Source organism: Conger conger, chromosome 13, assembly GCF_963514075.1.
Source record: "Conger conger chromosome 13, fConCon1.1, whole genome shotgun sequence".
NCBI classification, from domain to species: domain Eukaryota; kingdom Metazoa; phylum Chordata; class Actinopteri; order Anguilliformes; family Congridae; genus Conger; species Conger conger.
The window spans coordinates 17,981,320-18,002,399 of NC_083772.1; the positions used below are offsets into that span (position 1 = coordinate 17,981,320).

Sequence of the window (21,080 nt, forward strand, 5' to 3'; positions counted from 1 at the left end):
GGTGCAACGGTTACATTTGTTTGCGCCCTTGCCTTTCCGTTTCAATAAACCTATATTATATATTTATTTTTCAAACATAGACACTCTACCAATCGTAACCCAGATTATCTTCTGTTACTAGGAAGATTATGTTAATATATGCAATGCAGCCATCTCTGCAGCTACCATTCTGAGGTAAGAACAACTTGTCGGTTTTCATTAAAAGCATAAAACATTGATAGTATTTCTGCGTCAAACGCGAAGTTTCATCTCCAGGTCATTATAGAGTAAGTATCTGACTGAGGTTCGAGGCTAGTTGTAGCATTTTGAGCTGAAGAATATAAAAAGATTTTCTTGGGTCTTTCAAAGCTGGTTGTTGTTTTTTAGTCCCACCCAAAATGGAGATTTTCCTTCCTTGTTCTGCAGCAGAATCGGGGCTGGGCTCAACCAGAAGCGGGGACGGGTGGGTGTATTCCAAATATTTGGGGCTTGTACAAAATTCGGACACCCCTGTTTGAAAAATAAGCGTCTTGTAGACCTTACCATCCCCGTTCGCACCGTACAAGCCGGGATCTGGGTTCTACTGCTTTTAAACGGGATAATGTGGCTACTGCGGTGCGCTTATTTCCCGGGTTTCTGCCGCTTTGATTTTTGTGGTATGGTCCAGTTGGGACTCCGAACCTGAGGGGTCAAAGTAGGGGGGAATGGGGTATTAAAATCGATGTGAACTCGGGTTTATATGTGTACCCCGAAACAGCGCGGTGTTTTCCACAATGCATTACCAAAGTACGTTTGTGGACATTTGACTCCATTTTCCTCCCTGTATGCCCGTACATATGCACACTCGTTTCTCCAGTACCCCCACAATAATATTAGACTGACCGTTCTGGGCGAGGACAAAACTGCTTGCTGGTTTATATTGGTTTACCGTGTGCTAAGTAACGTAGCATAACTCAGCTAACTGTGCAAATGTTCGCAGAAGAGAGGATGTTGTCAGGCAAATTCAGGGAAACTGAAATATGACTACCAACCTGTGATAAATGTGCCACTTCTATGGTTACAGCTGATTTGCAAGCCACAACGCTAACGGCAGAAAGCAAGACCTTCCTTTTCAAATTGCTACATTTAAAATTTTATAGCCGGAACAATTCTAGGTAGCCTATTATAATCCTCATGTTGCGCCCTTGTGATACCAGCTTGGTCTTTACAGCCACTCCAAAGCGAATCCATATCATAATCAGCCAACAAGTGAGCTGTCTGCCGAGTTAACGTTAGTAATAATACACGGATAATCTCCTCATAAATGTAATGTGAAATGGCATTGTAATTGCGGTAACTAGCCCACACAGTATCACCAATTCTCTTCGGAAATGCGTGGAAGCTCTGTTACAAATTAGCGATCCAGAAACCAAGGCTCACAGGGTAAAACAAATCATTTGCACTGATCTTAATTGTTGATAACAACAGTTAGTTCGCGAATCCTACAGTATTAAACATGCCACCAGCAAGTTGCCACCAGCAAGTTACCACCAGCATACCCATCGCCCCAGGTGATCATGGAATGACACACACATTACATCTGCATGCATAGGAAGGGGTGTATGTGGCAGGAACCAGTTCACCCTGTACCCATCCATCCCCTAATCATTTGGCTGGATTGTTGCCACGGATACGTGTGGTTTATACGAGTTAGGAAATGGAAGTTTTGGAATGTAATTATACTGAATTCGATGGATTTTACGGAATATCAAATGTGCAGTTTCAGGATGAGGTGTGTAATATGTACAGTATATGAACTGACATACTGTACTGATACTATTTTAGTATTTGTGTTTGTACGAAAGTATGAGAATGTGTATACTCCAGAATATGCTTAGGTGTTCTTGGCTATTGTATAGGAGTTTGGAATGGAATATGGATTTATATGTAGGTGATGTATTGTATCTATTTTACTGTCCTTTTATTCAGTGGTTGTAACTTGTTTTGGACATTGGAGACAAAAACAAATTTCCGTGTCAGCGGATAATTAAGTACAATCTAATCTAAAGGGCAAATAAAATGTAACGGTTAGCCCAAGACTAAAACGGCGGTAGTTTTACTTTTTCAGATCTTTTAAAATGACAGGTGCGGTAGCTATATCATTTATTTCAATTCACATAGCCAGCTGAGTTTCCTGGGGTGCTGTCAGTGTGCCCACAGGAGAGGACGCGCTTCCTCGGCAGGTGTGCCATCAGGTGAAGGAGGCGACGGCAGGTCTGCATAAAGAGTCTGGCTGGGGGTTGTCATGGAGACCAAGCAAGAAGCATCTTCCGTGTGGAGCCAGACCGCAAACAGCGAGCCAGGCAATGGCACTCAGGTCTGTGCCCAGCCTCACCAAACGACTACATAATCATGGGCAACCTGTGGACCTGGGCTCTCTATGCAGCAATATGCTATTGTAATTGGAGTAAAATTGACAATCCCGCTCATCAATAATCACGTGATTTGTAACTGATTTGATTTGATTTCTGACAGTTTCGTTATCCATTAAATGCCTAAATGCCAATAACACCAAACAAAATTATGACAATGCATTGAATTACTCCACTGATTTAAAAAAATCTGTAAACCCACTTCTGTTTTTATGTCATTTTTGCATGCATGCATGCTGCAGTATTATTACATGGAACATCCCACATACTGGTAGACACATTGAGGCCTTTGAAGTCACTCACTGACATTTTGAGAACAATGAGTGAGTGTCAGAGGGCAATTTAACAGGATTTTGATATCGTACATTCAGGGTACATTTCTTTCATTTTGATCTACGATGAACAGTTTTGCTGTGTAAGGATGTCAGAGCATTGAGCACAGCTGAATATCTCAAAACTACTCAGAACGCAGATAGACCCTTCTAATTCCAAGGTCACACCATCAGATACAGCATCTTGACTGAGAAAATGTGGTGGTTTCTTTCGGGGTGTGTCGCAGGTGCACTTTGAGGGAGGCGCGGTGGCCCAGATCTTGTACAGCGGAGAGCAGCAGGATCGGGGGCAGCAGCAGGTGGTGTACACGGCCGACGGAAGCTCCTACACCTCCGTGGAGTCGGCCGAGCACACGCTGGTCTACATCCACCCTGCCGATGGGTCGCAGGTGAGCCTCACCTGGTAACCGCAGGAAACGGGGCTCAGGGCCTGCGTTTGTGAGGTGTCTCTCAGTAAGAGTGCTGATCTAAGATCAGTTTTGTCCCTTTAGCTTATGATAGATGAATGTAGGATCAGCCTAGATCAGACATTGTTGCCCCAAGATGCTTTATTGATATCGGCCCGGATCACTCAGTGTCTGATCCAGGATCAGTTGTGCTTATAATGGACATGGTTAGGATATGGACATGAAGAATCTGATCCTAGATCACCACCGCTTCTCTGAGATTCTTTATGAATATTGGGCAATACTTCAGCACTGCTGCTCTGAGATCATTTATCAGTGTGGGTGCAGGTCACTTGATGTTGGCCAAGAATAGCCCTAATCCCAGGTGTTGTCACTCTTCTCTGTCGCAGGCTGTGTTTGCTGACCAGCCCCAGGTGGCGTACATACAGCAGGATGGCACCACGCAACAGGTGAGCTTTCAGTGTCATGAATGGCTGATGGCCATCCCATCGGCCATGGGTTCGAAATGGGAACCAGGGGCCTGTATCACAAAGCAGGATTACTGAGTTAGCTGGATAAATGTACTGATTAAAAACCTGGAGAAGCTTTTTTTTTGTGGTCTCAGTCCATGTTCCAGATTTATGAGGCTTCCGGGTTTTACACACTCCAGCTGTCCATCTAACTCCGTCATCTTGCTTCATGACTCTAGCTCCTGGTGGCTAGTAGCGGTGTAAAGTGAAAGGCTGCTTTATTTCCCTGTCGCCGCAGGTTACCGTGTTGTTGCCGAGTGGCCAGAACATGAACACCGCCAACCTGCACGTGCTGAGCAACGTGGCGGACGAGCCGCAGGCCTTCCTGGAGCCCGTCTCCCAGGTGAGGGGAGCTGAGCTGAGCTGGGCACCTCAAACCAGAACTGCGCCCTGTTCCACAAAGCAGGATTAGCCAGATAACTGCACAAATTAAAACCTGAAACCAGCTCTTTTTCCTTCAGTCCGTGTTCCAGATTTGGTTGGGGTCCGGGTTTTACTCAGTGCAGTTATCCCACTAACCCAGTAATCCTGCTTTGTGGGACAAGCCCCTGGGTTCAAATAGTATTTCTTATGGATTCAAATACGTTTCTGCATTTGACTAAGCTTGCTTGGTGTATTGGAACAAATTAAATGATCCAAGAAATGTAAACCCTGCCCATCTGCTCCTTCTCGCAGGCTCAGATGCACCAGGCAATATCAATAGAGCACAGAAAAGTATTTTAATCCAAATCAAATGCTATCGTCTTTAAAGAAGACGGGTGGCTTATTTTCATGAATGAATAGGAATGATAAATGCAGTGTTCCAGCGTTTTTGGATGAAAGCCACTATATAACCGCAGGCCATTAAGTTGAACAAATATATACTTTTTCCTAAAAAGGTAGCGTGAGCTGTGCCTCAATAAATATAATACAATTCAGCTCGGAGTGCCGATGCCAAAAGGAGCGTGAAACTGAAAATAGCTCTGAAATGAGAATGGTCACACATCCGATATTAATAAATCAGAAGGGATACTAATTAGACCTTTGCTTTATTTAGGGCGACACTTGGTTTACCACTGGTTTATTTAAGCCCTGATGAAGGCTCGATTTAGCCAAAAAGCGTCAGAGTTTTTGTTTGGTTTTTGCCTTAATGAACCAAAGGTATAATTAGTATCTCATCAGTTTTTTTCTTTATATTGGATGTGCCACCACTCTCTTTCCAGACACATATTTTCCTGTGGTAAGCTCTTGCCAGTTGGGCAACAGAAATCAATCTATGAGCACATAATTATGCATGTTTGTACATCTCAGATCTACCCTGTTCTGTTGTCCATCATGTTTGTGAGAAAATGAACGGCATGTCTCTGGTTGTCCACAGGGGGCGCTGTCCTTGTCCAGTTCCGCTCTGCCCGCCTTGGCTGGCATCAGCGATTCGGCTCCCAGCCCTTTGGCGGCGACAGACTCCACCGTGGATTCGGAGGACTCTGAGGATGACGATGACGGGGACGAGACTGAACTCGACGACTGGGAACCTCAAGCCCCGCAACCGTTCAACCCTCAGAACCTCTGTGAGTGAAGATTCACAAACCTTTCAGGAGAAAAAAATGAAATACACTCTTCAAGTGGGGAAAACACTGCCGTTTGAGTCTATTCTAAAATGCTGTATTTGTGTTGTGATGTTTTGTTATGTTGTTGTGGTGCTGTTTTGAATGACTTGCTCCAGGATATGAAAGCCTAGTGAACCAAACAGCTGCGATCCCTTATTTCTCTAAATAAAGCAGACGATTTGGAGCTGAGCTGCTGCATTAGAAAAATGGAACTCTCCGCCCCCCTTCCCCCGTAGCTACAGATGTAGAACAGGAATGAATTTAATTGCTTTTGGAATTTATTTAAATAACTAAAAAAGGACGTGTTAAATATGTGAATGTAATGTTGAGCTGCGTGAATGGTGAGTAAACGGTGAGTGAACAGCGAGTAAAGGGTGAGTGAACGGTGAGTGCGGTGAATAAAATGCCGGCTCTGGCTCGTGTCTCAGGGTGTGAGGAGTGTAACAGCGCCAACCCGGCCGTGTGCCTGAAGCACGGGCCCCTGCACCCCATCCTGAACAGGCCGGTGCTGTCCAAGGCCCGGGCCAGCCTACCCCTGGTGCTCTACGTCGACCGCTACCTGGGCGGGGTCTTCTCCAAGCGCCGCATCCCCAAACGCACGCAGTTTGGCCCTGTCGAGGGGCCCCTGGTGCGGCAGGGCGAGCTGCAGGACGGCTACATCCACCTGAAGGCAAGGAATATGCACGCCCAAAAAGGCCAGAATGCACACTTCCTCCATTAAAGACAAGCTGAAACTTCAGTCAATTATGCATAACCATACAAACATGTCTTAATATATATATATATATATATATATATATATATATATATATACACACTTCCTGGAATATGAGAGAGAGAGAACATCATCGTTTGCCAGTTGGAGGGCTTTATTGTATGAAATACAGTTCACATAGGACTTTGTTTTACCATGTTGACAATTGCTTTTATTAAGTGTCTTGAGTTAAGGCTCTTGCTCAAGGGCCCAACAGCTGTGCAGATCTTATTCTGGCTACACCGGGGTTTGAACTACAAACCTCCCGGGTCCCAGTCACATAGGCTACAGGCTGCCCCCATCTGACGTAATAAGGTGTTGATGTTTAGACCAACCTCGTGGGGAAACTCATGTTGACCGTAAATCCGACACCACTTGACAGCAGGTTCATCTCTGAACTGTTTCCTGCTCACAGGTGTGCATGCAGGATTCGGTCAAAGAGGGGGAAAAGGCGGAGGACCTGTGGGTGGAGCTTTCTGACGAGGAGCGTTGTAATTGGATGATGTTCGTCCGCCCCGCCCAAAACCACCTGGAGCAGAACCTGGTGGCCTATCAGTACGGAGCGGACATCTTCTACACCACCATCAAGAACATTCAGCCCAAGCAGGAGCTCAAGGCAAGTGCACACTTTCTCATTCTCTGACCCAGAAGTTGACCGAGGTCTGCCATCTTTAAGGTACACTGTAAACTGTGGTATATGCACGTTGAAGGAGCTAGGAGCGAGGAAACAGAAGGGTCTCAAAGGTTGCTTGAGCAAGGAAACAAGAGCACATCCTTTGCAGATGTAGTTTTGTAATGTATAAGTGACCTGTGGATCCACCTCTCCCCATCTACCACGTCTGTAACTGACGCCATTTCAAGACTATGCTTGAAAGCACATTTTCCTAATTCCTGTTTCCTTGATTCCTCGGTCATTGTGTCCTTTCCTTGCGTTCTCTGTAGGGTGGAGCTAAGCAATTAGGAAAGTAAAAATAAGCAATTGGAATGAGCCCATAGATTGTAGATGTCACCCCTGAGAGGAGTATTGTGGATTGTATTTAGTTTTAGGTAGTTTTTTATTTTTGTACATTTTGGTTTGAAGTCTGTTGTCTCTATTATTCTTGTTGTTTTATTTTTGTTTATTGGGTTTATTGTATTTATTGATTGCTTTATTCTTTCTTTCTGTTTGGTGATGGTTTTATTCAGTTCATTTACTCAAAATTACGAGCCAAGTTGGGCTGAATGGCCTGTTGTCTGTCTTTCACATTTATGTTCATAGTGGATTTTGCTCCTGATTCTGTTGGTTGATGAAGACTGCTCCCCTGATGCTCTGCTCCTCTGCAGGTGTGGTACGCTGCGTCATATGCAGAGTTCCTCAGTCAGAAGATTCACAATGTTACTGATGAGGAGAGGAAAGGTGAGTCACCTCCAGCTTCCACCTTTCGCATGTCATATACAAACTTATATATAACTTTCATTTCCAGAAATCCAGTTTTCTGTTTGATGTTTGACTTGATAACGTCTTGTCAACACAGAGTTTGTATTCAAGAGTGCTAAAATGTTATGGAAATGCAAAAACAGGGCCAAACGGAACAAGCAGTTAATAAATAATAATTTGTTATCTAGCTGATGCTTTTATTCAAAGCGACTTACAGTTAGTTAGACTAAGCAGGGGACATTTATCCTCATTGGGCCTTGCTACACCGGGGCTTGAACCACCAACCTTCCGGGTCCCAGTCAAGCACCTTAGTCATGATGCCACAGGCTGCCCAGTTGCAGAATGTTGGCAGAATGGCGGCTGTTACAATCTGTCATTCGTACAGTTATACCCCACCCCCAGCCAGCGTTCCCACCCCACGACTCGCCCACGAGACGAGAGCAGCGAAATGCAGCAAAGCGTCGAAAGCGAGCTTCCTGTCCGATAGATGGACTGTTCCGCCGAGGCGATGGAAAGCTCTGCCTGTTTACTGAGCCCCTGCGTCTCTCTTGTTGTGCGACGCAGTTCTGCGGGAGCAGGAGAAGAACTGGCCCTGCTACGAGTGCAACCGGCGCTTCATGAGCTCTGAGCAGCTGCAGCAGCACCTCAACATGCACGACGACAAGCTGGACTCCATCAGCAGGTAATGCCGAAGCCTGCTCCCTGATGGACTACAACTCCCAGCATTCAGTGCAGTCAGAGCACCAGATACAGATGCTTTTAGCAATCTTTTCTAGTTCACTTTGTTAATATGTTTCTGAATTGAAAAACCTCAGTGAAATCTTTCCCCTCTTCCGTCCATTTGCTCTGTCTCGATACAATATGGACCAGTTTCATAGACACAGATTAAGCATAGTCCTAGACAAGACTAGAAATTCTCCATGAAAAAAAACTCAGTTTAGTCCAGTACTAAGCGTAATCTGTGTCTGTGAAATTGGCTCTGTGTTTCAGAACTGACATTTCTGACATTTCATACCAGGAGCCAATTTGGTTGCCCTTATATGTACTTTCTGAATAGAGACTATTGTACTCAAGAACAGTGTCCAGAACTGCACACAGTAATGTAAAATAAAGTATCAGAGACTGACAATGCTTAGCGGTCTTAGTTTGGCTATCAGGGTGTAATTGCGGGTTTGACAGTTTTTTTTTAAACGGTCCTGTTATTTGTGTTTCCGCTCATCCAGAGCTAGAGGGCGCAGTCGAGGCCGGGGCAGGAAGCGCTTCGGGACAGGGCGGCGCCCGGGTCGTCCGCCCAAATTTGTGAGGCTAGACGTGTCCACAGAGAGCAGCGAGGACAAGATACAGGTGCATGACTTTATAAACCCAAAAATAACATGTGTCTGTCTTCCCTGTTCCATTAAAGCTTGTCGTCTATTGTGTGTGTATGAAATTTCAGTTGGTGTTATAGAACTCACAGCTGAACAAATTTTCTTCTGAAAACATTCTCAAACTGTCTCAGCCCACGAGTATGTTTTGATCTGAAAGTAAGGTAAATTAATTTCATTTTCAGAATTCATATCAGGAGCTGTGTTTCCGTCCAGTTTCGTGGGCTGGGCTGATGTCCCCCCCCTTTGAGATGAAGTGACCGCTCAAAAAAGTGCATTACACAGGGCTGCTCGCCCAGGGATGGCCACAGATATGCTAAAATGGGTATTGTTAGAAAAAGCAAACTGTACAACACCTCCAACATAAATGTTTCTATATTTACTTGTTCCACAGTTTCCTCTGGGGTGTAATCTTATTAAAATAGAGGCTAGTGGTCTGTGTGCAGGGTGGCATGGCAGTGAAAGGTGTGTTTGAAACAGTGCCTCCTGTTTCAGGACCTGCTGGCGTTCCCGGGGAAGAGGCCGTTTGGGGAGGGGTCTGAGAGGGCCCTTAACGGGCTGAAGGGGGCTGACGTGGAGGTCCAGGGGGCGGAGGTGCCCGATACGGACGGCCCGCTCGAGCTTCAGGGGGCTCAGGACCTGCCCGTCAGCAGAGACCCCGCCCTCGACCCGGAAGCCCCACCCCCCGGCGCCGCGGACAACGCCAACGAGCCAATGAAGGAGGACCCGAACCCGGCGAACCAGTCCGACCCCCACCTGACCCCACAGGACATGCGCCGTGCCAAGAGGATACGGGTACGAGCACCAACCCCCCTGTGCCCCCCCCACCACACACCCCCCCAAATATACTGCCGTCTGCGAGTCTCTTCTCCTTGACCACAGTTTGTCTCTCGCTTTCTCTCTTTCTCTTTTTCTCCCTCTCTCTCTCTCTCACTGTGTGCTTCCATTAAAGATGGATTTGCAGGTGGGTGACAGGCTGCACAGTAAAGAATTCATTTGAAACATTTTTTTTTCCTCCTTGATGTTTCATAAGTCTGAGATTCTCTCATTCCACCCCAGTCACCATCACCCTGTTTGCTCTCTCACTTGTTGTTATCCGTGGTGTTTATTCTCTGCACTGCTCCCAGCTGTGTGTTTACATGCTCAGGATCAAAGCGGGGGTGGGTGGGGGTGGTGGTTCTCCTGATGTAACTGACAGACGGCGGTTTCGGAATAAACCAACGTTCCCACAGTGGAAGAGCAAGGAGAGGGTACACAAAATGGCGGTGAGCTCTCCTAAAGACCGTTCTCCCTGTACCTTCCCAGAATGCAGCGCTGCAGCACCTGTTCATCAGGAAGTCGTTCCGGCCCTTTAAGTGCTCGCAGTGCGGCAAGGCGTTCCGCGAGAAGGACAAGCTGGACCAGCACCTGCGTTACCACGGCCGCGGGCGCGGGGGGGGCGGCTGCCCGCTCTCCTGCCAGGTGTGCAGTAAGGGCTTCCTCTCCAGCGCCGCCCTGGAGGAGCACCTGCAGCTGCACGCGGACCAGCGCACCTACGGCTGCCTGTTCTGCCCCGAGTCCTTCGACCGCCTCGACCTGCTCAAGGAGCACGTGGGAGTGCACCTGGTGGACGGCTGCTTCAGCTGCCCGTCCTGCAACAAGAGCTTCAGCGACTTCATCCAGGTGAGACACACACCCGCCCGGCTGGCAATGCACACGGCCAAAACGTTGCAGAACATCAGCAGAACATTCCGACAACATTGTGAGAACATTTTGTGTTACCTAAGTGGGTGGGGAGGGATGGGTGGTGACCAATCCTCATCTCACTGTTAGGTGAGCAGCCTCACACTGCAAAAAAGTTTTAGCCTTGTATTGAGTTTCTTATCTTTTTCTTTGTCTCAAGTAGACGATATTAGCTTGTTTACATTACATTGTAGTACCTTTGTCTTACCCCATTGGCAAATCTTGAATTGAGTCTCACGTCCTTGGCAGTATTTTTGTCTTATTTATCCAAAAAGTAATAGAAATAAGTGATTTTAACTCACTTGATTTTAAAATGCTTGCTGAAATTGACTTAATTTTTGGGTCAGTGCAGTACTGTGCTGACGTTGATTTTTAAACCAAGCGCATTTCCTGCAGTGGACCACATGTCAGACCCCTCCGAGTGAACACAAAATGTTCTCACAATGTTACTGGACTGTTTTGTCAATGTTATAACATTGGTAGCAGCAACATGGTGAGAACATTTTACCTTTGCTGGGCTGCTGTTCTTGAAGAAGCCACGGTGATTTAATGTGACGGTTGGAGAGTAACCTCTCAAAGCGCTCAGGCTCAGCTCGGTGACCACTGACTCTATGCTCCCTGAACCTTTGACCCTGGTCTCCATGGCCCCCCCCTGCAGGTGAAGAAGCATGTGCGCAGCTTCCACTCGGAGAAGATTTTCCAGTGCAGGGAGTGTGACAAGGCCTTCTGCAGACCCGACAAACTGCGGCTGCACATGCTCCGCCACTCCGACCGCAAGGACTTCCTCTGCTCCACCTGCGGCAAGCAGTTTAAGGTGCGGGGAGAGAGAGAGTAACAACCCAGCATACTGCTATCTGTTCAACTGTGCAAATATTATAATTACAGTTAATAACTAAATGGTTGCTCAGCCTTGAGCATGGCCCTTAACCCTGCATTGCTCCTGGGGAGGATTGTCTCCTGCTTAGTCTAATCTACTGTACGTCGCTCTGGATAAGAGCGTGTGCCAAATGCCATTAATGTAATGTAATGTAATAATGAATATTCCATTGAACTGAAAACTAAATTATATGAGAGCGTGAGAGAGGGAGGGAGGGAGACTGAGAGAGGGAAAAGGAGGGAAAGACAGGGAAAGGGAGAGAGAGCGCTACAGAGTAGCCAGAGAATTGCTATTACGCACTATTGTACACTTCAGTCAGTCAAGGGCTGTCGAGCTGGGTCCCTCTGTGCACACTTCTGTACCTTCCACCCTCAACTGCAAGTTCTGAATTAATGTAGACTAAGTAACATGCTGTTACTTATTCTACATTAGACACAGTATATAAAATAAGGATGTAATATGTCTGTTTAATGCTGACTAAGCCTGTATTATACAGTTCGTAAATTCTTCCAGCACACTAAGGTACCCTCGCTCCTCTCCGCGATAAGATCACGGGATCCTTAACGAGCCGCAGGTTTAGCGGCGTGTTTTGAAAGACCGAGTGAACGTCGTCTGTACGGAAGGCTCAGTAACGGTGCTCACCCTCGTCCTCCTCAGAGGAAGGACAAGCTCCGCGAGCACATGCAGCGCATGCACAACCCCGAGCGCGAGGCCAAGAAGGCCGACCGCATCCACCGCTCCAAGACCCTGAAGCAGAAGGTGCCCACCACCGACTTCGAGAGCTTCATGTTCAAGTGCCGGCTCTGCATGATGGGGTTCCGCCGCCGCGGCATGCTGGTGAGACTACACCCCCCACGATGCACCAGGCTGCAGTGTCGTTCACTCAGGATTCAGGATGCGTTTCTTTGTGAGACATTATCTGCAGAAATTTTACACATTGCATTGCTTTAGTTATTTGCCCAAAGCGACTAGGATTTCAGCTGTGATAGTTGTGTCTGTACGTAGTTGTGTCTGTATTTCAGGTGTGACCGTGTAACAGGTGTGTCAGTATTTGAGGTGTGATAGTGTAACAGGTGTGATGGCCATGTTGATGTCTGTGCAGGGGTGTGTAACGGGTTGTCGTGGTGTTGATGTCTGTACAGGTGTGTCAGTATTTCAGGTGTGAGAGTGTAACGGGTTGTAGTGGTGTTGATGTCTGTACAGGTGTGTCAGTATTTCAGGTGTGATAGCGTAACAGTTGTGAAGGCCATGTTAATGTCTGTACAGGTGTGATAGTGTAACAGGTGTGAAGGCCATGTTGATGTCTGTACAGGTGTGATAGTGTAACAGGTCTGACGGCCATGTTGATGTCTGTACAGGTGTGATAGTGTAACAGGGGTTGTAGTGGTGTTGATGTCTGTACAGGTGTGTCAGTATTTCAGGTGTGATAGTGTAGCAGGTCTGACGGCCATGTAGATGTCTGTACAGGTGTGATAGTGTAACAGGTCTGACGGCCATTTTGTTGTCTGTACAGGTGTGATAGTGTAACAGGGGTTGTAGTGGTGTTGATGTCTGTACAGGTGTGTCAGTATTTCAGGTGTGATAGTGTAGCAGGTCTGACGGCCATGTTGATGTCTGTACAGGTGTGATAGTGTAACAGGGGTGACGGCCATGTTGATGTCTGTACAGGTGTGATAGTGTAACAGGTGTGACGGCCATGTTGATGTCTGTACAGGTGTGATAGTGTAACAGGTCTGACGGCCATGTTGATGTCTGTACAGGTGTGAGAGTGTAACAGGTCTGAAGGCCATGTTGATGTCTGTACAGGTGTGTCAGTATTTCAGGTGTGATAGTGTAACAGGTGTGACGGCCATGTTGATGTCTGTGCAGGTGAACCACCTATCCAAGCGGCACCCAGAGATGCGCATCGATGAGGTTCCTGAGCTCACTCTGCCCATCATCAAACCCAACAGAGACTACTTCTGCCAGTACTGCGACAAGGTATCCACCAATCACTCAATCAATCGATAACTCAGTCAATCAATCATTCAGTAAATCAATCAATCAATCAATCATTCAATCAATCATCTCCACTTACATTTATCTCCTCCGGAGTCCTGCTTGTGTGGTAATGCATGAAAAATGCGAACAGCTGCTTCATTTGAGTCGCAGGTTGTGCTCTGTCGTAGTTCAGAGTGCTTTATGTAGAAAGATTAAAGCAGAAAAATATGATGGTTTAGTTGATAGGAGAGTAGGTCTTTTCACAGTGCACTGTAGTTAACCCAGGGCTATCCTTTGCCCCAGGCTAAGTTTAACCCAGTGGTAGCCTATTGCAGCTATGTTTACACAAGTTTTTGGTAAGGCTGGGCTATGCGTTCACACTGGCCATTCTGGCCCTGAAAATTTGGCAAGCCCAGGGCTGAGTTTGGTGCTAGCCCTCTTTAGAATGTGTGAATGTGAATATGTGGACAGTGTGAATACACCTAACATGACATGGGAACACACCCGTCCTCTCAGGTGTATAAGAGCGCCAGTAAGCGGAAGGCCCACATCCTGAAGAACCACCCAGGGGCGGAGCTCCCGCCCAGCATCCGTAAGCTCCGCCCAGCGGGCCCCGGGGAGCCCGACCCCATGCTGAGCACCCACACCCAGCTGACCGGCACCATCGCCACGGCGCCCGTCTGCTGCCCCCACTGCGCCAAGCAGTACAGCAGCAAGGTGAGGCACTACCCCACCCCAACACTACAACTGTTATACTACACCTGCCCCCACTGCGCCAAGCAGTACTGCAGCAAGGTGAGGCACTACCCCACCCCAACACTACACCTGTTATACTACACCTGCCCCCACTGCGCCAAGCAGTACTGCAGCAAGGTGAGGCACTACCCCACCCCAACACTACACCTGTTATACTACACCTGACCCCACTGCGCCAAGCAGTACAGCAGCAGCAATTTAACCCTGATTCAGCCCTGACTTCTCTAAACTGAACCACGACTCCACCCTAATTCAAAACCCATTCCCCTGCTCTCCCTTGCCCCCCTGCTCTCTCTCTCTCTGCCCTCTCTCCCCATCCACCCCTCCCTCCCCCCCTCCCTCTCTCTCAGACTAAGATGGTGCAGCACATACGGAAGAAGCACCCAGAGTATGCTCAGATGGTGAGCTCCATCCAGGCCCCTCTGGGCGGAGCCGTCATCAGCAGCGCCCCGACCGCCATTACCACCGACGGGGCCTCCACCGAGACCGTGGTGGTGAGAGACCAACACACACAGACACACACACGCACACACTCACACGCACACGCTCACACACACACACACACTCACACAATCACACACACACACACACACACACACACACACACGCTCACACACGCTCACAATCAGGACATGTTCATACACACACACACACACACACACACCCACACTCACAATCAGAACATGTACATACACATGTATACACACACTCACACACACGCTCACACACACACGCACGCACGCACATACACACACACGCTCACACACACACACACTCACACACACACACACTCACACACACTCACACACACGCACGCTCACAATCAGGACATGTACATACACAAGCATACACACACTCACACACGCATACACATATACGCATACACTTACACACCTACATACACACACACACACTCTCTCTCTCTCTCTCTCTCTCTCTCTCTCAGATTCTGCTCAGTGTTGCCCACAGTGTGACTGATGGGGCTGTTGTGTGTGTGTGTGTTATTCCTCCAGACCACAGACCTGCTGACCCAGGCCATGACGGAGCTATCCCAGACCCTGAGCACAGACTACCGCACCCCCCAGGGGGAGTACCAGCGCATTCAGTACATCCCTGTCTCACAGGCAGGAGGCGCCCTGGGCCAGCCACAGCACATACAGCTGCAGGTCGTACAGGTGGCCCCGGTGAGCACAGTGCGTCTGTCTGTCTCTGTCTGTCTGTCTGTCTGTCTGCCAGTCTGTCTGTCTGCCAGTCTGCCTGTCTGTCTGCCTGTCTGTCTGCCAGTCTGTCTGTCTGTCTGTCTGTCTGTCTGCCAGTCTGTCTGCCTGTCTGTCTGTCTGCCTGCCTGTCTGTCTGTCTGTCTATCTGCCTGTCTGTCTGTCTGTCTGCCTGTCTGTCTGCCAGTCTGTCTGTCTGTCTGTCTGTCTGTCTGCCAGTCTGTCTGCCTGTCTGTCTGTCTGCCTGCCTGTCTGTCTGTCTGTCTGTCTGTCTATCTGCCTGTCTGTCTGTCAGTCTGTCTCGGTCTGCCTTTCTGTCTCTCTGTCTGTCTGTATGCCTGTCTGTCTCTGTCTGTCTGCCTGCCTTTCTGTGTGTCTGCAGGTCTGTCTGCCTGTCTCTCCATCTGTCTGTCTATCTGTGTGTCTGTATGCCTGTCTGTCTCTGTCAGTTACTAAAATGTGCAATCATATGGAAGAGGATTTTACTGGGGAAAATAGATCTGAGATTGGGCGCATAAAAAATGTTCATCTCTTCTTCATGAAGTTGTTCCCTGTAAATGCAATGTACTTCTCCATGTCACAAAAAATTGCTATTCTTTGACAATAAAGTACTTGGCCACACCCCCAGAAATGATCATATTCAAGACATGATTTGTCTCCAGCTGTCAGGAAATGGAACTGTGAGTGATGAGTTGAGTATCTTGGTGACCGTTGAGTGTCTGTGTCTCAGGCCTCCTCGCCCCAATCCCAGCATTCCACGGTAGACGTGAGCCAGCTGCACGAGCCCCACGGGTATAGCCAGCACGCCATCCAGGTGCAGCACGTCCAGGTGACCGAGCCCAGCCCCAACACCCAGGGCTCCGCCCAGGTGAGACCGCTTAAACCACCACCGTAGAGACCACCACACCTGGGTCAAATACTTTTCCGTGCTCCATTGATCTCGCCTGCTTCAATTGATCCAACCGGAAGGACCAGAAAGCAGGATTTGCAGTTTTTGCAGAGGTTCCAATACTCCACAGACAAGCTCAGCAAAACGTAGGAAAATACTTGAATTCAAAACAGTGATGTATTTGACCCAGGTCTAGAGACTCCCAACGCAGGTGTAGCTTATTATGTGCATATTTTGGAGAATTGGAAGTGGAGTTAACATGGATTCATATTTTCGGATTATTATTAGTTTTTGACATTTATAATGCACTTTCTGTCTTATTACAGTACAATGTACAGATTGAACAGTAGCAATTACTTTTGCTAGAATGAACACTGAGGTAATAAAACACTGCTCCATTATGCGCCTCGTGAGTTCTATGGCTTGAGATTTCAAAAATACTCTATTCTTCAGAAGGGAACTGACTGGTTTTTGCTGTAAAACTTTGATATTCCCTGCAGTGGGAAAACATTGAGGCTAACAGCCTGAAATATAATCTTCAACAGTGTGTCTATACAAGTTATTAATGGTCAATTAATGGTGATCATGTGTCTGCAATATGAAACAATAATATTGAACAATTGAAATTACTTTTGCTAAAATGAACACAGTGGTGTTCATTATTGGGCTTCTAAGGTTTGAAATCTGCAGAGAATAACTGACTTTATGGTCATCGTCCTCAGAAGATCCTTAGTATGCTTTTATAGTTATGGTCCATTAATGATGATCACATAACTGTGGGTGTGGTCACACAGGTGACAGGCCAGCCCCTAAGCCCCTCCTCCCAGCAAGCCGGTCAGGACCTTAGCCCCGCCCAGCTGACCCCTGTGACCCTGGCACAGAGCCACGCCTTGCAAACACCCTCCTCCCAACAGCAGGGGGCAGTGCAGCACACCTACCTACCCGGGAGCTGGAACTACAGGAGCTACCGTGAGTCGCTAACGTTCAGGTTACAGGTCAAAACAGGTTCAGGATACAGGTTAAATCTCACCGCGGTTGAACACTGTGGCCTCCAGCGCTGATTCCTCTCTCTCCCCCCCCCCCCCCCCCACAGCGTCGGAGATCCAGATGATGACTCTGCCGCAAGCCCAGTACGTCATCGCTGAGGCCGGCGCCCCGGTGCCGGGGAAGGCGGTGAGTGGCAGGGCCTCGCGTGTGTGTGTGATGTGCGTATGTGTGTTCAGATGTTCCGCAGTGCATGTGCTGTGTGTGTGTTTGACACGTCTGTGATCTTATCGTCAGTGTAGTAGTCTTATTACAAACGGATTGACAGCTGAGAGGGGATAATATCATGTATTTGGACCATTGGTACAATCTCTGCTTTTGGCTCTGTAGTCCGGCACATTTTCAAATAACAACAATAAATATGAGATTAAAGTACTGACTGTCTCCTTTAATTTGAGGGTATCCATACATCCATATCAGGTAATGCATATGGGAATCATGTTCTTTTTTATACATACATACACAAAAGTAATTGGAAGGTTGGTGTCTCTGCTGCTTCTGAATGATCAGGTGTATTTAATAGCTTCCTTTGTATAGGGATATGAAAGCTTTCTCTCGTCTTGATTCTACGCTTTTGTTTGCCTTTGGAGTCATTGGCATTTGAGGACCATGTGAGAAATGAGACTAAACTAAACATCCAGACAGTGGCTAAACAATAGCCTTTCCAAAATAAACAAAAATACATATGGACTGCACTGTAAATATAACCGGCACTGTTCTAGAGAAAAGGCGTGGAGGGAGAGAGAATGTTTATTTTAGATGTGAAGCACCTCATGGACCTAACTGCTCACTCTCTCTCACACATGCACACACACACACACACACACACACTCTCAATCACTCACCCACTCACTCATGCACACACACTCATTCACTCACTCTCTCACTCACTCACACACACACACACACACACACACACACTCACTCACTCACACCCTCGATCACTCACCAACTCACTCACGCACAAATTGCTCACTCACTCACTCATGTTCAGCAGTCTGAAGATCCTCCACCAGGGGGAGCTATTAGCATTCGTATGATTCGTATGTTTTGTTTGTGTCTCTCCTCTCCTCAGACGCACTATGTAATCTCGGATGGTCAGGCAGAGCTGGACCCCAAACAGGCCACCATAGCCCAGAACACCACTCAGGTGCACCGAGACCAGCTGGAGCAGCCCTCCACCAATCAGCAGGCCACTACGCAGTACATCATCACCACCTCCACCAATGGCAACGGAGCCAGTGAAGTCCACATCAGCAAACCCTGACCTTAGCCCCCTGGTTCCTGCCCTTTGGGACTGGTGTTTCGGCAGGTCCCCCTGTGACCCCTGTGCACAAACAGGCCTGGTCCTCTTCTACGTGCTCTCTCTCCCTTTCACTCTATCTCTCTTTCTCTGTCTCTCTCTCACTCACTCAATCAATCTCTCTCTCACACACACACTTTCCCTCTCTCCTGGGTATTATTCTCTCTGTACTCTCTGTGTTTATCTATAGCTCTCCCTCTCTCTGTGTCTCTCTCTTACTCTCGCTCCCCCTCCTCTCTCTCTATCGGACCTGAACAACTGTGCCAGTGGCTGAGCTACAAGCTGCCAAGAATGCTAAAAAACACACAAAGGAAGAAACCGCCCATTTTTGGATAACTGTTATATTGCTCAGAAACACTGGATGGATTTCCTTCAGGTGCTGAGATCCCTTCACTCAAATAGTTTCTACAAGAAGCACCCTCCTCTCCCCCTCCCCTGCACCCTCGCTTTCAAACTCAAATTCAAATGCAAATGTGCTATATCACCATGACAACCCACAGGCATAGCATTGCCAAAGAATCACTGACATCGAATGTGAATCAACAAATCGCTCAGTGAAATATCACTCCGGTCCCCTTTCCTCTCTGACAGACCCCACCCTCTATGGCTCTCATTGTGAGGAAGTCGAGGAGCTGAACCCGTTTGGTCTTTATTCTGACACTATGGCCGTCTAATCTGAGAAGGATCAGGTTGAACCCATGCAGTGCTCTTTATTGGCGTAATGAATGAGGCCTGTTGTTTTTCTCGAAAAGAGAGCGAAAGTTGGCGAGGAGCGAATGTTTGGCCCCCTCAACACAAAAGGCCTGTGCTTTTGGACAGCGATTGCACAAGGTGCTCTTTGTAACGAGAGAAACCTTGGTGAATAAAGGGAAAATGTCCAGATTTTCGCACTGTTCACATACCTCTCCCAGGTGAAAGGGGCATCTGAGAAATCCCAGTCTCAGATTGTAGATTTTGGTGGTTTTTGGCAAGTTTCGTGTTCCTTTATTGATATAAATATATATTTATTTTTATTCTGATCTTGGTTTTTTTTTTTCGCTCCAGGTGTCCTGATCTGAAAAGCCACCTGGAACGCCCCCTTAGTTCAGACTGACCAAAGCTGGTTAATTATGTGATTATGAAGAAAGACTCCATTTTCACTTCAGTATCCACTCCTGCTTCTGAAGAAGAGGAGGTCCTACCACAGTATGCCAAGCATTACCTCATCCAAAGTTAAGTGTGGGGTGATATCTGGAGGAGTTCAGTGTGGGGTAATATCTGGAGGAGTTTAGTGTGGGGTAATATTGGGAGGAGTTTAGTGTGGGGTAATAGTGGGAGGAGTTTAGTGTGGGGTAATATCTGGAGGTGTTTAGTGTGGGGTAATAGTTAGAGGAGTTTAGTGTGGGGTAATATCTTTTAATCTTTTCCCGCCCTGCTGCTCACCTGGGCCTCCTCAGATCCCGGTGAAATGTGACTACACTCCTGATAGTTTTATCATCACCATGAATGTTCTGTGAAACATGGAAGTTTTGGCAGTTGGTTTGGACTGAGGAAGAGACTGGATCCCTGGGAAAAGCCGAACTCAGTCAGTGCTTCTGTCCGGAGGATTTGGGGGAAAAAGAGGAGATAATCAGCAGGGACTAACCACCCCTTCCTGCACTGTGTCCGGATCAATCACCGGAGAATGAATGACTGAGAACATGAACATGTAAAACTGTGAGGACCCATAGGAGCTTGTGGCCCTGGACGATGAGGAGGCCATTTTGTAAGCAAGCAAATGAATCCCTAAAGGGAACACTTCAGTATTTATTCTGCGCAAGGCGTGTGCCGGTGGAACTTGTACAGTGTAAAATATGTGTAAAGTGACAGACGGATTAGTTTCCTTTCATGTACAGTGATTCCCATTGTCAAATCGTCCTGTTGTCTTAAGTGTTCGGGAAATTAAAAGAAAGAAATCCTTTTTATATGCTTTCTTTTTTTGTGCTGTTCTTCAATTCATCATGCTGGTTTTTTTCATGCCAATCTCTTGATCGAGTTTCCAATGGGTCTGTGGCTTAGGTTTTGCACTTTAATTACAGCTTTATGCAAATTAATCACTGGGTTTCTCAATAGGTCACGGTATTTGTTATGAAGGATTGTTGTTATTCTTGTGTAGCACCTCGTCAATAAGGAAATGGAGTTGTTGTTATTCCTGTATTCCGGGCAGCTTATTATAGACACATCCTGGTCATGCTGCTCTTATTATTTTCGGCATTTGTCAGACACATTTGACTTTTGACATTCACACTTTTGTCCCAATGATCATTTAGCCTTCTTCTCTGAGGTAATGTTACAAGGGCTGTGGATGGCTCTGCTGCTCACATGGTGGTGAGCCAGTTAACTAGCTTTTTTGTGCTTTAGTGATGTTTCATACACACTCCCAGCTCTGGGAAAGTGAGCCAGGTTTGGCACATTAGGTGAATATATTATACTTCTGCTAGATTGTGAGTAATAATAATAAGCATGATTATAATATTTTTATTGTTATCACTTTGTCTTGAGTCACTCATTGGAA

General features: G+C 47.2%; 1 protein-coding gene across 2 annotated transcripts; it reads left to right on the forward strand.

Annotated features, from left to right (window-relative positions):
- Nucleotides 1–12: 12 nt before the first annotated feature.
- On the forward strand, nt 13–20,459 carry prdm10 (PR domain containing 10). 2 transcript variants are annotated; one of them, XM_061216972.1, is made up of 23 exons: nt 13–174; nt 2,168–2,335; nt 2,950–3,111; nt 3,519–3,578; nt 3,877–3,981; nt 4,996–5,185; nt 5,653–5,894; nt 6,394–6,594; nt 7,302–7,374; nt 7,960–8,077; nt 8,619–8,739; nt 9,255–9,554; nt 10,065–10,421; nt 11,140–11,295; nt 12,016–12,195; nt 13,228–13,338; nt 13,855–14,055; nt 14,445–14,588; nt 15,108–15,278; nt 16,042–16,179; nt 16,995–17,169; nt 17,294–17,373; nt 18,320–20,459. In XM_061216972.1, exons 2-23 carry the CDS (start codon nt 2,264–2,266, stop codon nt 18,509–18,511), a joined length of 3,549 nt encoding a protein of 1,182 aa, XP_061072956.1. In that variant the 5' UTR covers nt 13–174; nt 2,168–2,263; the 3' UTR covers nt 18,512–20,459. The 2 variants fall into 2 exon arrangements, with proteins under 2 accessions (XP_061072956.1, XP_061072957.1); XM_061216973.1 differs by lacking the exon at nt 13–174 and adding an exon at nt 179–266.
- Nucleotides 20,460–21,080: the final 621 nt, after the last annotated feature.